This window comes from Typha latifolia, chromosome 7 (assembly GCF_019914945.1).
Source record: "Typha latifolia isolate L0001 chromosome 7, TyphaL0001v2, whole genome shotgun sequence".
NCBI lineage: Eukaryota > Viridiplantae > Streptophyta > Magnoliopsida > Poales > Typhaceae > Typha > Typha latifolia.
In genome coordinates, this window is record NC_133092.1 from 5,916,635 (window position 1) to 5,935,917 (window position 19,283).

Below are 19,283 nucleotides of genomic sequence, written 5' to 3' on the forward strand. Positions count from 1 at the left end.
TAATAAATCATTGTTTTTATATAGTAATATATCTCAAGAGAGAATCGTTTTTAGTGAGATTTTTTTTATTGCCCTATAAAAAATGTCATCCTAAGAAGTAATAGAAATCGCTAATGGAGGGAGCAATTTTATACTTTGAAAAAAATTTCGCATGACTTGGCAAAACTAAAGTTGATTTCTTTTTGATAAATAATACATTGGCAATAGTACATTGTTAATGTACTTTGGAAGCTAAAAACAATAGATCTACCAAAATGAAAGATGAGGAACACCAGAAATTCTAGCCTCTCCTCCATTAATTGCTCCATAATTGTACTATGCCTTATCGATTGGTCACGTTTTTTTTATTTTTTTGTTTGTTTTAACGATCAATTAAATACACCCAAAATTAATCAATCAGTGCATTAAAAAGGCCATGTGGGAAGTAATATCTACCGACCAAGTTAATTAACGAATTCTGGGCTCTCCCACTTTGCCTACAAATAGCAACACTAGCAAATTAAGAGCCATCAAGCTCCTCTCCAATCTCCTCTATCGAGGAAACCAGGAGAGCAATCCTTTTCTCTAATCCCTTTAATATCGTCTTTGTTAATCTAGCTTTCCAATTTAATGGACTGCAATGTCGCCACTCCGCCGCCGTCTATGGGGAGGATGATCACAGTACTTAGCATCGACGGCGGCGGCGTGAGAGGCATCATCCCTGGAGTCATCCTCGAATCCCTTGAATCAAAGCTCCAGGTCTAATTCACGCACATTTCGTATATATAACGATCTCAGGAGTAGACTGACTACTCTTGTTAATTATGATGGAAAAGGATGACTGATAATTTTACGTCTGGCAGCAATATGATGGTAAGGATGCAAGGCTTGCAGACTACTTTGATGTCATCGCCGGCACGAGCACCGGAGGTCTGGTGACGGCGATGCTCACCGCTCCCGATCCGGCAAACCCGAAACGGCCACTCTTCGAGGCCAAAGAGATCGTTCCTTTCTACCTGAAGCACTGCCCACATATCTTTCCTCAGAGGAAGTCGTACGTATTTGCCATAAATAATCTATGAAACAATAATATATATCTATATATATATTAGTTAATTCCAACACTTACTATACAAATATTATATATACTTCTTTCAGGTCTGGGCTCTTTTCTTTCTTCACGAAGATGGTCAGTTTTTTCGGCGCATTTATGGGACCAAAATATGATGGCAAGTACTTGCGCAAATTAGTCAACGATCTTCTTGGTGACACGAGGTTAGCTCAGACGCTGACCACCGTCGTCATCCCTGCATTCGATATAAGAATTCTCCAGCCGGCTATCTTTTCCACCATCAAGGTTTTGATTCACTTCTACCTTGTCATGTCTACTAGCTTTTATTGCAGTAGTGATAAATTAAGGAATGAATTGGTTCATTAATTTATGTGCAGGCAAAAGCTCGTCCTCTGAAGAACCCTAGATTAGCAGATATATGCATCAGTACATCTGCAGCTCCAACTTACCTTCCAGCGCACTACTTCGAGATGAAGAACGACGAAGGCTTTTCCCGACACTATCACCTTGTTGACGGGGGTGTCGCCGCGAACAACCCGGTAGAACTCGTTGATGTTATGTTGAGATCTAAAAGAGAACAAAAGAAGAAGCTGTGTTGCTAACTAAATCATGGTGACAGATCTAGATCAGTATTCGATGAGCTGTGCTTCAATCATAAAAGTAGTTCTTAAAACCAAAAAGTAAAAGCCAAAAGAGAATATATTCTTAAATTATACAATTTGGTACAGACAAATGATTCGTTAAAAAATGATCAATTTCTGAAGCAAAATTTAACACCCCCACTTATTTCGTACTTTTCCAGTTACATTCTAAATTTTTACTATTTACAATTTAAACCCTATATTTTTCTACTAAATATTTACAAAAGAACATCTTACTATCGTATTTGTTTGGTAAAACATATGAGGTAGTTTTTCTTTTGCGAATTTGTGATTAATATAGAGCTCAATTTATAAATATAAAAACAAATCAAATTAAAATGAAACTCTAGGTAGAATAGTAGTCAAATTTCTTTTAAGCTTTATTAACTCCATCTTGTATGTGATGTTCGTGAGCAGACAGTAGCAGCTGTGACTCATATTACGAAGGAGATTGCTCGAAAAAACGAGGATTTTAAATCAATAAACCCTCTGGACTATCACAAGTACTTGGTAATCTCAATTGGGACAGGAGCATCTCAGCAACAAGACATGTTCGACGCCCGGGATGCCGCGAAATGGGGACTAATTGGATGGTTATTCAAGAACGGAACTACTCCTTTGCTTGATATCTTCTTCCAAGCAAGTAGTGACATGGTGGATATCCATGCAGCCAATCTCTTTGATGCTATTGAGTGCAGTGATAGATATTTGCGCATCCAGGTACGATATAAACATGTCATGTGGCTTTATTATTATAAGCCAATTTATCGTGGATTACATTAATCTTTATACCTAGGATCCTGTTGGACATAGAGATTTCATATGTTGCAACATTTTTAACAAGATGATAGCTAATCTTATCAATTATTTACAGGATGACACTCTAGTCGGCGATGTTGCATCTACCGATATATCAACGGAGAAGAACTTGCAGGACTTGGTGAAGGTAGGGAAAGACCTTCTTCAGAAGCAGTTGACAGAGGAGGACTTTGAGATTGGCAAACTCAAGCCATTGGCAAATGTTGGCAAAGAGGTAACAAATGAAGTTGCCCTAACCTATTTCGCAAAGATGCTGTGCGCGGAAAGAAAGCACAGACTGGCAAATGCAGAATTAGCTGCAAATTAGAATTCAATTCAAAATCTAGCTCTAGACGGTAAGTTGTGAGCATGCAAGGTGCTAAATTATTATCAATCTTAATTTGTGTTACATCAGTGTTGTTTGTTGGAGATTGAATAAGAGTTCAAGTGGGAGACTACTGCAAAAAAAAAAGATAAGAGATCCCACTTGAATTTACTTGTATTAATCCTCTTGTAATCTTTTTTATGAAATAATGTGTTGTGTTATTGTCTCTTCCATTTACTTTTACCGCAAATTATACTTTGACCCTCTCGTGGTTTTATCCGATTTTAATTCTTTGTTGTACTCAATCCTAACAATCTAATTCTCTTGTGCTCCATAATAAATTGTAACTTTGGAAATTTTCTATTCAAAGCTAAAGAGCCTTAAATAAATTGCTAAATGACTATCCTATTTTTACCATCCTAAAATCAAACTATATTTTTGTGAGAGTAATTAAGTCTTTTAGTATCCTCCTTAACAACTAACTAATTATTACAACTTGGCGTTATCTATAGAGGATTAAATATTTAAATTTAAAATATACGACAGTAAGTTGAAATCTGACTAAACCACCGTGATGGACAATAATTTACTCTTACCTTTTCTAGTTACCAGCTATGAACGATTTCTCGATATGACGGTCAGAAAGATATTTACGTGGTTGACGATGACTCGAAATTTAATGTATTCAAATCTTCAAGAATGGAGACTGACTTGAAAGCTCATGGGCTTAGATTCATTCCTTTTTTTAAAGATGGGACACTCTGCCCATGAGCGTTCTTTGATTGGGTGGGGCACTCTCGCCCTCCTAAGTCCCATGGTGGACTCGCTATTAAGAACCTGCGTTTAATGCTTATCTCTTTGATCACAAAATATGTTCTCCTTCTCCTTAATGGTCATAATAGCTGCTGGGTTAGGTTGATTCAGGGCTAAGTATGAGGGTGCTCATTATTGGGCGACTTCTCTCAAGCCTAAGCATGTATATTGTTGGAAATTGATTTTAAATGCCATGAGTCAAACTCGTGAGGGTCACCTTAAGATTATCTGTAATAGGAAAAACACTTCCATCCTCACTCCTGGGTCTCGAGCACTCCTATGGACAAGTGGCCTACTTTTGTTAGTGTCTATATCTCCTCACCCTCACTAAGGTGGCTGAACTCATTAGAGAATAAAATTGGAATGACAACTGGCTTAATCAGTTGTTTGGCCATGAGCTATGTGAGAGAATCCAAAGTATCCACATCCCTCTTAAGGATAGTAGCGATTATTGGATCTAGTCCCCGAACCCCTCGGGTCGAGCCACGACTAAATCTGCTTATTAGTTCCTCTTGCACTTAGATTAACCCCCTCTGCCACCATGGAAGGGTTGGAAGGCTCTTTGAAAATTGAGAGTTCCTATGAAAATCAAGATATTTCCCTGGAAATTTTGTTGGAATAGACTCCCAACCAGACTTGCTCTGAGTCAGATAGGATTGGCTTCTGATAAGGATTGCCCTATTTGTAGGAGAGAGGGTGAGTCCATTTACCACTTAATTTTTACATGCTCATTCAGTCAGGCCCTATGGTGTGCTTTCGGTGATCTCTGGTCTATTGGGCTGCCAGATCTCAACTAGGCCGAGGGATCCTAGCTCACTAAAAAACCCTACTGCCGTCCCAAAATCGACATCTGATTCTAATAGTAATTATTGTTTTATTATGGAAAATATGGAATTATAAAAATAACCTCCTATTCAACTCTATGAAAGAATAGCCGAAGATCATATGGGAAAGAAGCCTGTCACTGGCCTACGAATATTTTGAGCAACTAGCTCCACCGAAGCAAACAAACCCCTTTATTCTCGAATTTATTCGTTGGGAGCCTCCCCCGTCGGGCTTCCTCAAACTTAATATTGACGGTTCATTCTTAGGTCCCAACGAGCCTGGTGGGGCAAGCTTCATCTTGCATTGCCCACTATCCCCGATTATGGCCGGCAGTTGCGGTGAAGAATATTCCTCCCTACTTGATGTTGAAGCAGCGGGCCTTCGCGAGGCTCTAGCCTGTATTCAGAATCGCCGGATCACTCACCTCTGGATCGAAAATGGACTTTCAGCTCCTAGTCAATATTATAAATGGTGTGCATGATGCACCATGGTCTATATTCTTACTCATAGATGACTGTAAACAACTATTATCTGCTTACCCATTTTTGTTTATTTACTATATGTTTATTTACTATATCTATTGTGAGACTAACAAGTCTGCAGAATGGCTCACAAATTACGATAGAAATATGAGATTCAATGTCACATAGGAAGGGTGTTACCCTCCCTTGTTGGTTACTCTTTTGACTACTGATGTTAGCAACGCTCTCTGTAATCGTAGTGGTTAATTAATAAAAATGTTCCTTTTCTTTCTAAAAAAAGGATGACTTCATATACAATATAAGAGGCTGACTAAGATTACAGCCATTTGACACAACGCCCTAACCAATTAAGAACAATACAACAATGAATATAAGGTAACAAACCCAAGAATAAAATAAAATATGACATGAAACACAACCCTAAGGAATTCAGAGATGTAAAATGCCTAAAATTAGCTTGCGGCCCCGTGGTGACGTGGTTGTCAAAGGCACGGTCCTACGAATCTTCAAGCTAGTGAAAGAGATTCTCAAACAAACAAACAATGACACAAAATAAAATAAAGCAAAATACTGCTCAAATTCAGTGGCAAGGCGCATATTCGGCAAGATAGCAACAGTGGAGAAGTGACGGAATAGCAGGGGAGTGACAAGTAAACAACAACACAAATAATGGAAGAATTAGTGAAATAAACTAAAAAAGGCTTGGATCTGACATCTAGATGAGAATCTATCAAAGGAGAGACGAGGCGATGGTGGAGCGATGACAACTCGGAAGGACAACAGAGATGAAAGGAAGAGTGGAGCGGTGCAAGAATGATGAGGAACAATGGGGAGCAGTGAAGGCCACTATAGGGGAGTGGAGATGGAGTGCAGGGAGAAGGCAGCAGAGGAAATATGGAGATGAACAGGAAAATAAAAGGGAGGGGATTGAAGGGGGGACAACCTCATATTAGGGGTGTCAAAATAAACGAGCGGCTTGTGCTTCGCTTGGCTTGGTTTGACTTGAGCTGAGCCAAGCCTGAATATTATTTTAAGACTAAATTTGAATTTTGAGCGAAGCTTGAGCTGGAGCCGCTTGCTCAAGCTCGGTTTGATAGGTTCAGCTTTAATAGAATATTTATTAATATTATATATATGTATTCATATATATTATATAAAAGTAAATTTATAGCCATTAGATCTTTAATTCAATGGCTACTATAATCCTATCTTCACCTAGCCCTAACCTTAAATCTAAGAAAAATCCTCCAACTAACCCAACCTCCTCCTCCTCCTCCACCACCATCCACCAGCTCCTCCGACCTCATTCGGCGGCCTTCTTCCATTAAGGCTAGCTTCCTCCTCCATCATCGTTGGCCCCAATGTCGATCTCCTCCATCATCCTCGGCCTCGGCATCGGTGCCGACCTCCTTCTCCATTGTCCTCGGCGTCAGCTTCGACATCAGCGTCGGCGTCGACATCCTCTGCCACCTCATCTTCCTTCTCCTTCGCCTCCTCATCAATCCTCCTTTACCTCCTTATCCTTCATCAACAAGTCATCATCGTCTTTTCCTCTCCATCGGCCTCCTCCTCCTCATCCTCCATCGATAAGTCAAGTTGTCATCCTCGCCGTCTCCTCCTACTCTAATCAAGCTCGGGCTTGGCTTAGGCTCAATCTAGCTCGGCTCGAGTTGAATTGAGCTGAGCCTAACACATTTGGAGGGCTCAAAATTATTTTGAGCCGAGATTGAGCTAGAGCTGGCTTGCTCAGGCTGCTCATTTACACCCCTACCCCCTATGGGAGGGGTGAGGAGGCAAGTCCACCGATGATAGCGGCAAAGAAAGCTCCATGAGAGGGGAGGATGAAGATAAAAAGCTAGGATCAGCAAGTCAGGCATTTGAATGCTTGGATTAATTCACAACACCTACTAGAAGTGTTAAATTATTTTATATGTTTAGGGTTTTGTATATGTGTTGAAGATCAATAAAAACTTGCTAGGGTTAATCAATACTTATGATCGTGTTCTTAGGAGATACAAGTATTATTTCCCGATCCACGACATCGCAATACTAGAGAATAGGGAATAAAATCGAGATAATGAGATTTGAATTCATAACCTCAAAAATTTTAGCTCAGATAACATATTTTATAACCAGTTTACCTGAGGTCCAACTGACTAATAATTTATATCATGCCATTATCAGATCAGCTTTCGTGAATTATAATAATTTCAATAAGTACACTTTTAATTATTTATTTAATTTAAGTTCCTCGTGTTTTTTGTGCGCCTTTAATTTCTCAAATTTCGGTGCAGACATCATCTTAGTGAAATGGAAATGTTTGGGTGCACGAGATGCCCATTCAGGTGTTGGTCTCCCCCGAGATGAACTACTAGGAATTAAGGACGTACTATTAATAATATTCATCTTAGAATAAAAAGAAAGGAATCTTTAAGTTCGAACTTAAGTTTGTATTGATATAAGAAATTAAACTACATCAACATGTCTACAAACTTTGAAAAATTAGTCACTTTACTTATAGAGTGCTAAATAATGTGCGCCCTAATCTAATCAATAATGATGTTCTACCTAACAACAATGTTTAAAGAAGGGAAGGAATCTGTCATGCCACATGTGGGTACATAATCGTGTTGTTTTGTATAAGTATATATATATATAACCCTATCTTTTGCTTTTATTACGATTTATATTTAGAGCATTTTATTACGATTTACACTGCGATTTTCGTTTTCCATTGTAGAATCATCCAATCATACTGTTTTTTATAAAGTGCCCCCCTTACTTTATTTTTTGGTAGAAAGAAAAATGTATGATTTTCATTTAATGCTAGTTCTCCTTTCCCAAAACTGAACACTATTATTTTTCAGAAAAGACGATACCGTTTGAAACCCAATGAAGATCGAATTATATATTCTTCTTCTTTTTCATGTTTTTCTTACCAACGTTTTATATAAGCAAACTTAATACTATCGTTTTTATTAACCATATTCGCATGAAATATTCTAAATCCTTAAAAATGCTCTAAATTCGTTGGACTTGTGTTAAGAGTGTTTGGTATATATGAGGACGAGTAAGCTGTCCGAGGGATACTAAGTATAGTTTTTTTTTTCTCCTCATCTCTGTTAGAGTTTTCTCTCGCCTAAAGATTCTTCTCTGTCGACTTGGCGCAACCTTTCTACTTTACCTCCTCCGACGACCAATTGAGAAATGGACTTTTTCTTATAGTGAGCTCTAGGTACAGTTCTATGGACTTCCCCTAGACTACTTCACAATGAAGATGAAACGTGCTCTTGCTGCAAGAGTTGGGATCCTGATTACCTTAGATTCCATGGACTCTCCGAAGCAGAGAGGATTAGGATTTTGAGCGCCTCCCTCATTTTTGTTCCTTTTGTGTTTGGGTGGGACGAGAGCTTCAAATTCCCTTGTTGTCAAGTCAAGTCGAATCATATTAATTAGTTAGCTTTATCTTAATATTTTGAATTTTAAATAAATTGAATAATCTGCACGTGGATCCGATCCACTAGGACTCTACTCCTATAAATAGGAGTAGTCATATGTTGATTAAGGGAGTCGTTAAATGAAGATTAAGTTAAGTTATCTTATTATCTCGTCTTTTTATTTTACTGTAGCTATTAGATCCTCCTTATCTTTCTAGGAGTAGATTATAGCCCTGAAAATATTTTGACCTTCCAAACCCTAGCTATCTTCCTCCATCAATAGCCACCATATTTTACGGCCGTCTACCACCACCCTTGGCTGTCTACCACCCTCCGACGATCGCCGCAACGTCATATATTTACTATTCTCTCCTATTTCAACCTTTTTTTACTATTTCATTTATAACTTTTCATCCATATGTCAAATTCTTATGAACCAGATCCATTAGAATCTTAAATTCTAAGGCTACCTCCATATAAATTTTCATAATTTTCTTTTGTCTAGATCATTCCAGATCTGGTTTATAATATTGGTATCAGATTCAACGTTCCTCAAACAATGGTTATCACGTGATCCAAGACGAACGAGGAAGGAGACAACAGAGGACTAGGAATTCAACTCCGTTCCTGTGGGAGTTTCTTCGGCGCCCCTCCGCTACCCGCAACTATCGACGACGAGTCGTTCGTGTGGGCAAAAGTATTTTGTAAAGAATTTTCAGCCGAATCGAAGGAGAGATCTGAAAGGATAGCAAAGAAGATCTAAACCACCATTAAGAACTCAATCTAGGCCTAGATGGTGGTTCTCCTAGCCCACCATGGCCAACCCACACCGCCAACGCCGCCGGCCACGACGGAATTCAGCCACCCAAGGAAAGAAAACCCAAGCCATGAGGGAGGGGACGAGCCGGTCAAAACCGCAGCCTCAACCCCTTCTCCGGCCACGGTGGAGACCCCTCCGGCCTCGGAGACTCTCCCAAATGCCGACGCGATGCCGAAGAAGCCCTCAGTGATGGCCCCAACGCCATCTTCCTTAGCCATGGGGAAAGCTAGGGCCAAAAAACCTAGATTTCCACCGATGGCTATCCGGCCGCTTTCGACCCTCGTCGCCACGTCCGGTACCTTCCATGGGACCCCTGTACCCGACTCAGGCCAGTGATAGCCGTAGTAGGAGATCAGAAGAGTGTTGTCGACGACCCTCCTCGCTATAGCAAAATCGTGACAAAGTGGCCACGGGTCTAACATTTCAATGGCCACCGGCGATCATGATTGACTCTCACTAGCCGACTACAAGACCGTGGTGGCCACCGCACTCACCGGTGACCATCACATAGCCAAACCAGATTGCCAACCTTACAGATATTGCCCCCGAGCGAAGCCACGTTGAGGTGGCTTTCGTAGTCCTCACCGCCATCGGGGCCCCACGACAGTGAGACTATGGGCACCAACCGCAGCTACCGAGAGTCAAGAGACTCGCCAGCGAGGCACCGTGGCCATCGTTGCAGCCACTCGAGCCCGAGCTCAATATTTGGCTTCCACTGTCACTTGTCGCTGCTCCGCCACCGCAAGGACCACTTGGAGGTTGACCGCCGGTGGCCCACAACCTTGCCTAGCTACAACCGATGCCCATGCAGCCCACAACAGTGCCCCTAGGTTGAAATCTAATTTTAGCCCTAGGGTTAGATTTTTGCGTATTAGGTGGGATATATGAATTGCACGTATCTTGAGGCATGCTAAATTTTCACGATTCAATTCTATTAACTTTCACGAATCAGTTGGGAGGCCATGAGCACGACTTGGAGCTCGAGAACAATTGGTGGAACGAATCGGTGGGCTCGCGCTATCGAACTGAATTGTATCTGCATGCAGACCCATGGGCTACAAGCACGATGTAAATTAGAAGATCCAGCTCGTGTACTAGTCACCTTGAGGACAAGGTGTCAGAAGCATGGTGGATTGTTACAATTCGACCATTTAGGTTAAGTCGAGTCGAGTCAAGTTAGTTAGTTAGCTTTATCTTATTATTTAAAATTTTAAATAAATTGAATAATCCGCATGTGGATCCGATCCGCTAGGACTCTACTCCTATAAATAGGAGTAGTCATATGTTGATTAGGGGATTTGTGGAATGAAGATTAAGTGAAGTTATTTTATTATCTCGTCTCTATCTTTTACTATAGCCGTTAGATTATATTTATCTTTCTAGGAGTAGATTATAGTTGTAGAAATATTTCGACCTTTCAAACCCTAGCCATCTTTCTCCACCATCAGCCACCCTACCTTGCGGCCATCCACCACCCTCTGAAGACCGCCGCAACGTTGGATATTTACTATTCTCCCATATTTCGACATTCTTTCACTATTTTATTTATAACTTTTCATTAAGACCTCAAATTCTTTTAAAACTGGATCCATAAGAACCTAACTTTCAATGCTAACTCTATGTAAATTTTCACAATTTTTTATGTCCAGATCATTCCAAATCTAGTTCGTAACATCCCTGCTCATTTCACCCTCAGCTGCTGGATCTTCTAAATCCAAGAGTTTAAAATATTTGAGCAATCCAAAACTTGCATAGAAATTCTGCTAGGAGCCTAGCCGCAAGGTGTTTGGTGCCTTAGAGAGGTTGGTAAGAACAAAGGAGTGTTGACGACTCGCTAACACTAATATCACTTCATCAAGTAGCGAGCTATCGAAGTCTTCGGATCTCGGTATAAGGGCTAGTTGTCTGTCGTAAACAAGTTGGCACTGCTCCTCACACTGCTTATTAATTGCCTCCAGATGGCTCAACAAGTACATCTAGCTAGTAAACCAACCAATCCTACTCTAACAAATCCATTTCCTATTGGTGTTACTGGCGTGCCTTTCCTTGCTTTCTCCTAAACCTTCCCATGCACAACTTACTTCACTGACGTGTAAGTGTTTTCAAATGCGCCATCTCCACCATGCACAATACCACCCTACTACTTCGAACTATTTGCCCAAAATTCCCACTCTCATCACGAACCATATCCATCGACCCCTGCACACTCCGTTTGAACCAACCCCTTTCTTCCATTCTCATCAATCATTTGTGAAAAAACCTCTAGACACAAGTATGTATCTAAATACTAAGCAATAATATCACTCGTTCTCTTAAGTAAAAGTTCGAAGAAATATTAAAAACAAAAACAGAGATGAATGCCAAGATTTTAAGGTAGAAAAACCCAAACGAAAAAAAAACCACGGATCCAAACTCGGATCAAAATCAATCACTAGGATAGTAGCAGTTACAAGACTAACTCATAAAATAACCCGTTGATCCAAACGACTTTGTTCCTCTTAATCTTGTTCGCTAGAACCCATGATTCACTGCTTCTCATGATTAATGTCCAACCTCAGTAGCCCTCGAGATTCATCTTTCGTCTAGATAGCCCTTAAGATGAAAGATTAAGCTTTTTAGAAGAGTAGGACCTTATTAGTTGAAGAACCGATGTAGCCTCAAGAAGTCTCCTTCAAAATTACTTCTTCAACTACCCTAGAGTTAGGGCATCACAATACTTATATATGATCTCTAAGATAGAGCCAAATCCAAGTCTTATCCGAACTTACGAAAGTCCAAAAATTTTAAACTTAGTTGGTGCATTCGAACGCTGCTCGGGTGCATTCAAACAACCTGACTTGATCTTAGGTGCATTCGAACGGGCCTAAGTGTGTTCGAACGCAACAGCCTGAATTTCTCAGGTTGCGTTCGAACGCGTTTGTGAACACAGCTCTCGATCTGTGTGAACACATGTACCCGCGTTCGAATGCATTTGTGAACGCAGCTCTCCGTCTGTGTGAAAACGTGAGCCCACGTTCAAAAGCGCTTGTAAACGTAGCTCTTTGTTTGTGTGAACGCATGAGCCCGCGTTCGAGCGCGCTTGTGAACGCAACTCTCTGTCTGTGTGAACGCATGAGAACGCGTTCAAATGCGGTTGTGAATGCAACTCTCTGTCTGTGTGAATGCATGATAATGTGCTGTGAACGTAGTGTGAACGCGACATGAACTCATAAACTTTTCTCCAATAATCTTGCAATTCTTCAAACTAGAGATTTTCTAGACTTGTATAAAAGCTCATATACATGTATAAATACACTTAGAATATTTTGTACATAATTACCAATAATTAAAAACCTAACAATCTCCCCCTTTGGCAATTTGTGACAAAACATCTAAATTACAAGATATTACAAAGAATTCAAAATGAGCATTCAACAAGTCTAGAATATTTAGCACATCAATCCCTGCAAATAAAAATATACCGATCCAAGATCAAGTGAAAATAACTAGAAGTGAAAAAAATAATTCAAACACAAGTTCACAAGTTCTCAAGCAAACACAAGTTCACATGATCTTCAAGTAAACACAAGTTTACAAGTTCTTCAAGCAAAGTTATTAGCCAGTAAACTTAAACTAGTAAACTCACCCTACACCAGTACTCCCCCTACACTAGTAAACTCCTAAACTCTAAACTCACTCCGAAGATCTAAACTCTCTCCCTTTTTGACACAAATTACAAAGACTAAGAACTAGAAGAAAACTAACGATGAAGAATCGACAACACGGAGTCAAGCACGGTCCCCTGACGAGCTTGCACAGCTCTAAATCATTCACGGCCGAATGTAAGTCTTACACCTGAGTGCTAAGCTGATCAAAGCGATTAGAGAACTGTGGTAACTCCCCCTTAGGATGAGATGAATCATCGTTAGAACTGTCATCAGAATTGTCAAGGTGCGATGGATGTCCAGCGGCGGAAGAGGAGGATGGCTTGAGAGGAGATGGCTGATCATGAGCTTGACTCCGCTTAAGTGTTATCCGATCCAACGGTTTTTGAGCAGTAAGCGAAGCTTCTGAGGCATCCACTCGCACCCCACTCTGAGTGCAAAATTTGGTAATAAAAATATCAAACGACAACCCTTCATGAGGCGCTTCTTTCTATGCAGCTGTCAAAATGGAATCATATATCACAGCGATCAAATCAATAGAAATCCCTGACAGCATCGCATGAAGGAGGAAGGCACAATCCAGACAAATACTTGAGTGTTGAGTCTTGGGGTTGACGCCGTAAAGAGAAAACAGGTGTAGCATGCAAGCCACTGAAGTCAGTTTCTCATGAGGCATCATGTTTCCTTTCCAACATTCCCCTTTGATTAACACAGTACCAACATAGTCTTTAACATCAGGAAGTGGATCAGAAGATGGGTACTGGAACTCGCCATCAGGAAGTTGTAGTTCAGCTCGTATGACATTGGAGTCCAAATATATCGAAACCCCACGAACTATATAACGTATACAACGTTCCAAAATAGTGGCATTGCTAAAATATTCCCTAACAACCTCCACATATGTTGTCCCGTTCATCCGACACACGGACAACCATCCTCGCTTAGTAAATATTTGTTCGATCTACAAGGTGAAAAAATTAGAAATGACAACTGGCCGTTCACAGATAATAGGTCGAGTGCCAAAATTATGTTTATATCGTCATGCTGTAGTAGATGTAGAAAACTTGGGAGCCGAAGATAGTGACGAAGCCGACCTTGGTTTCTTAGAAACTAATGCTTTTTTAGGCATTCTAGAGAAAGAAACAAGTCGCAAGATTCAACACATGTCCAAAGCATACCAAAAAAAAAACAAGAAATCCAAAAAAATTCTAGAAACCATGAAGACCCTAAGTGAAATCCATCTTCCCCTTGAAAAAGTTAAGTTATCATGTTCAATCGCACAATAAATATCAAGATATTAACTTTAACGTGATCAAAACTAAAATATGCACGAAATCAATCAAGATCAAGAGACTCAATTGAATAAAAAATAATAAAATTGATGGATGATCATACCTCGCAAAAAGTGAAGAAAAACTGAAAGTTTTGGCTAAAGACGCTAGATCCGGAGGAGAACTACACTCTAAAAAAGATTTGAAGTGAAAAATTTGATGAAAAAGATGAAGATCTTGAAGATTTGGGAGGAAGAAAATGAAGGGTTTCTAGGGTTTGGAAGATGGAAGATGAAAACCCTTGGGTTCGAACGCACTAATTAAAGAACTCCCGAGTGCGTTCGAACGCACCAGTCTGCGCGTTCGAATGCGCAAGTCACCGCGTTCGAACTCAAGAAGTTCGAATGCCCTTTTTTTTAAGTATGACAATCAAATGAAATAAGTCATACATAGATCAATCAAATCATCAAAAATATATTATAATCAATTCTAATGTATCACTCAAAATTAAATTAATCTTGATTGATCATAACAATATGCATATGAAAGTTGAGCATAGATAACATGAAACATTATTCTTAAATAAACTTTCATATTTAAATAATGATACAACATAATAGTCAAACCGATTTAGTATTTAAATTTACACTTTTCGACTTATTCTCCACAACAGAATATGAATTTTTCCTATAATTTTTTTATACTGAAACCATATAAGTGCAATGATGGCTTTCACACATGAGTAGGTAGCTCTTTTCTTGTAGTACATATCAAACAATGTGCAAGAAGATATTCACATATATTAAAAAATAATTTATTTAATTTGCAAGCAATGTACTGAGTCAAACTAGACGCTAAACAAGATGACTTTCACATTAACTCATTGTAGCAATGTACTAATTTATTTTCATTGAACTTTTATGAACATATTTTTGATGACTAAGCATAAGGTCAAACTATGCAAATCAAATTCAATAGTGAGCTATTTAAAAAAAAATTTCATGATGTTATACTCACTCAAGAATATACACACGTTATGAGTGCATTAAATTTAGTTTACTTATCATAGAAGTCGAGAGAGTGAATAAATCAGAAATGATACAATATACTACAAGATGATAAAATTGACTATAATAACTCATAATCAAGAAAAAAATTATATTTCTATGTCAAGAATATATTATTGAATCGAGGAGTGCATCAAAATTTTTTTTTTTTATAAAAACTAAAACTCTCGACAAATCTAAAACTAAAACCAAATAGAAAATTTTAGAGTAAAAAAAACCTAAAAAGAAACGAAATGAAAACAAAACGCAAACCAAAACGCATAAAAAAATCAGTCCAAAGCACAAATACCTAAAGAAGTACGAAGATACTCAAATCTCTGTAAATCCAAAGGTTTTGTAAACAAATCTCCCAACTGTTTCTCCGTCTCAACATGTTCCAGTGCTATTATTTTGTCTTCAACTAACTCGCATATAAAATGATGTCGGATATCAATATGTTTTGTACACGAGTGTTGGACAGGATTTTTTTGATATATTAATAGCACTCATGTTGTCACAATAAAGCACCATAGTATCTTGTTCAATGTCGTAATCTTTGACCATCTATTTCATCTATAGTAACTGAGAACAATAACTTCCCGCTACAATGTACTCGGCCTCCGCAGTAGATAAAGATATCGAGTTTTGTTTCTTACTATGCCAACCAACCAAATTGTTTCCAATATAAAAACATCCACCTGAGATAGTTTTTCTGTCATCACATGAACCTGCCCAATTAGAATCCGTGTATCCCGATATGATAGCATCCAAGTCCTAAGAAAATCAGATACATAAATCAATTGTGTCACTGACATATTTTATGATACGTTTCATAGCAAACAAATGTGTCTCCTTAGGTTCAGACTGAAACCTAGCACATACACCGACGCTAAATGCAATGTCTAGTCTACTAGCAGTTAAGTACAAAAAACTCCCAATCATGCTCCTATATAGTGTCTGATCAATACTTTTTCCTAAAATATTCTTACCTAGTTTGATAGTTGTACTCATATGAGTTCTAGCATGTTTTGTATTTTCTAAACTGAATTTAGTCACAAGATCCTTAGCATACTTGGTTTGAGTGATAAATATCGCTCTTTCCAATTGAGTAATTTGAAATCCCAAAAGGAACTTCAACTCACCCATCATGCTCATCTCAAAATGACTGTGCATGAGATTTGCAAACTCCTTAGCTAAAGATTGACACATTGCCGTGAAGATTGACACGTTGCCCCGAAGACAATGTCATCTAAAGATTGACACGTTGCCCCGAAATCTGAGCTTTTAAAATCTCGTCTAGTTTGTTCTTTCCTTTAAGAAATATCACTTCTTTCTGCAATCGCTCTAGCTCAACTTCATTAGTCTTCATCTTATTTTTCGCATTGTCAAGTTGTTTAGAAAGGTTTTTGATATGTTCAAGTTCTAATTTGTACTTCTCCTCAAATTGATTTCTTTCTGATTCGATTACCTAAGATTGCTTTTCTTGAGTTTAAACGACTCTAGGTACAAGTCATTATATGCCTTTTGTATTTCATATTCATCTTCCTCAGCTGATAACATATCTAGATCAACTGTACTATCAGTATCAACTACAGAGTTAGTATTAAGAAGAGAGGAGACAAAAGCTATAAAGTTTTCTTCGTCTTTCTCAGAATCATCATCAGATCTATCTGAGTTATCCCAAGTGACTTTCATAGCTTTACCCTTCCTTTTAAGACGATTAGGGCATTCTTGTGCGATGTGTCCAAACTCAGAATATTCAAAACATCGAACTTTACTCTCAGAATTCTTATTTTTCTATTTGACAATGTTGTTGCTTACCCCTGCATTCGAACTCACAGTATTCTTCTTTTTCATAAAAGTTTTATTTTTCTCAAGTTTTTCAGCATTCAACTTGTTTGGCTTCCGAAATAATTTATTAAACTTTTTGACAGATATAGCCAACATCTCAACATCTAAATCACCTTCATCATCAGACTCCTCTATATTTTGTTCAACTTTGGATAGGGCTATCCTTTTGGACTTCCTCGGTCTCGAAAGGCTGGACTCAAATGTTTGTAGATTTTCTACCAATTGTTTAACTTTCATAGAATCGATATCCTTACTTTCCTTAATTGCTGTAACTTTCGCCTAAAACCTTTCTGGAAGAGACCTAAGGATCTTACGAACAATTCTATTTTCAGGAATTTTCTCTCCTAGGTTGAAACTTGAGTTGACTATATCACTCAACTTTGCATAGAACTCATTAAATATCTCATTCTCCTCCATACGTAGAGTTTCAAAACTAGTAGTCAACCTTTAAAGTTTAGAAAGTTTTACAGCTATAGTTCTTTCGTGAGTAGTTTCTAAGATTGTCCAAGCTTCTTTTGCTATCTCACAAGTAGAAATTTTTATAAATTCTTTCGAGGAAACACAACTAAAAATTACATTTATTGCCTTGCTATTCCATCCAACTTTTTCATAATCTATCATATCCCATGACTCGATCAGTTTTTCAGCAAGTTTATCATCCACCATGTACATTGGTGGACTCCAACCGTTCACAACGGCAAACCATACTCGCTCGTCTATAGATTTCAAGTAAGCTCTCATCCAAGCTTTCAAATATCCATAATTTGATCCATCTAGAATAGGAGGTCTAATAGAATGCCTATCTGATCTCTCTCTATGGGTGAGAGAACCTGCTCTGATACCAATTGAAAAAACCACTAGACACAAGTATGTATCTAAATACTAGGCAATGATATCACTCATTCGCTTAAGTAAAAGTTCGAAGAAATATTAAAAACGAAAGCAGAGATGAATGCCAAGATTTTAACGTGAAAAAACTCAAACGGGAAAAAACCACAGATCCAAACTCGGATCAAAACCAATCACTAGGATAGTAGCACTTACAAGACTGACTCACAAAATAACTCGTCGATCCAAACGACTTTGTTCCTCTCAGTCTTGCTCGCTAGAACCCACGATTCACTACTTCTCATGATTGATGTCCAACCTCAGTAGCCCTCGAATTGATCTTTCGTCTAGATAGCCCTTGATGAAAGATTTAGCTTTTCAGAAGAGTAGGACCTTGTTAGTTGAAGAACTAATATAGCCTCAAGAAGTCTCCTTCAAAATTGCTTCTTTCAACTACCCTAGAGTTACGGCATCATAATACTTATATATGATCTCCAAGATAGAGACAAATCCAAGTCTTATCCGAACTTATGAAAGTCCAAGAATTTCAAACTTCATTGGTGCATTCGAACGCGGCCCGGGTGCGTTCGAACGATTTGACTTGATCTCAAGTGCGTTCGAACAGGCCCAAGTACGTTCGAATGCAACAACCTAAATTTCTCATATTGCGTTCGAATGCGTTTGTGAACACAACTCTCGGTCTATGTGAACGTATGTACCTGCATTTGAACGTGTTTGTGAACGCAACTCTCTGTCTCTATGAACACGTGAGCCCGCGTTCTAACGCGCTTGTGAACACAACTCTTGTCTGTGTGAACGCATGAGCCCGCGTTCGAACGCGCTTGTGAACGCAGCTCTCTATCTGTGTGAACGCATGAGAATGTGTTCGAATGCGCTTGTGAATGCATCTCTCTGTCTGTTTGAACGCATGAAAACGCGCTTTGAACGCGGTGTGAACGCGATGTGAACTCATAAACTTTTCTCCAACAATCTTGCAATTCTTCAAACTAGAGATTTTATAGACTTATATAAAAGCTCATATACATGTATAAATACACTTAGAATATTTTATACAGAATTGCCAATAATTGAAAACCTAATAATTTGCCCACTCATAAATCCACGAGAAAAGAATACCTTAACCAACCGCAACCACCCCTCCTCAATCTCACCTTTTAGTCAATAAAAGACCTCCACTCCCCTAATCCTCCTCATCAACCCCGGACAAAGGAAATCCATCTCCGACCTTGGCATGGCCTCCAAATGACAAACAATCCCTCCATGGTAGCTCCTTTACTAAGAAGGCGACCAAATGTTCACGATCATCCCGTGCTATATGAAGAATATTGCATGAAATTGTTAGGGGTGTGGAGGCCTCACAACAATATGCAACATGTACAACGTCCTCCATAGTACTCGTGCAAATATTGCATCTCTCTTCAAAACCAAGT

The 19,283-nt window shown here is 38.9% G+C and overlaps 1 protein-coding gene across 1 annotated transcript; it reads left to right on the forward strand.

Annotated features, from left to right (window-relative positions):
• The first annotated feature begins 433 nt into the window (after positions 1–433).
• Positions 434–3,036, forward strand: LOC140793111 (patatin-like protein 3). The gene is made up of 6 exons (XM_073144483.1): positions 434–738; positions 843–1,033; positions 1,138–1,336; positions 1,429–1,590; positions 2,110–2,412; positions 2,567–3,036. Exons 1-6 carry the CDS (start codon positions 610–612, stop codon positions 2,816–2,818), a joined length of 1,236 nt encoding a protein of 411 aa, XP_073000584.1. The 5' UTR covers positions 434–609; the 3' UTR covers positions 2,819–3,036.
• The last annotated feature ends 16,247 nt before the right edge of the window (positions 3,037–19,283 follow it).

Excerpts from the sequence above, each read along its gene's own strand:
- LOC140793111 (XM_073144483.1), top strand. The coding sequence starts at position 610 with ATGGACTGCAATGTCGCCACTCCGCCGCCGTCTATGGGGAGGATGATC. Across the intron at positions 739-842 it reads CCCTTGAATCAAAGCTCCAG|CAATATGATGGTAAGGATGC; the intron begins GTCTAATTCACG and ends TACGTCTGGCAG. Across the intron at positions 2,413-2,566 it reads ATAGATATTTGCGCATCCAG|GATGACACTCTAGTCGGCGA; the intron begins GTACGATATAAA and ends AATTATTTACAG.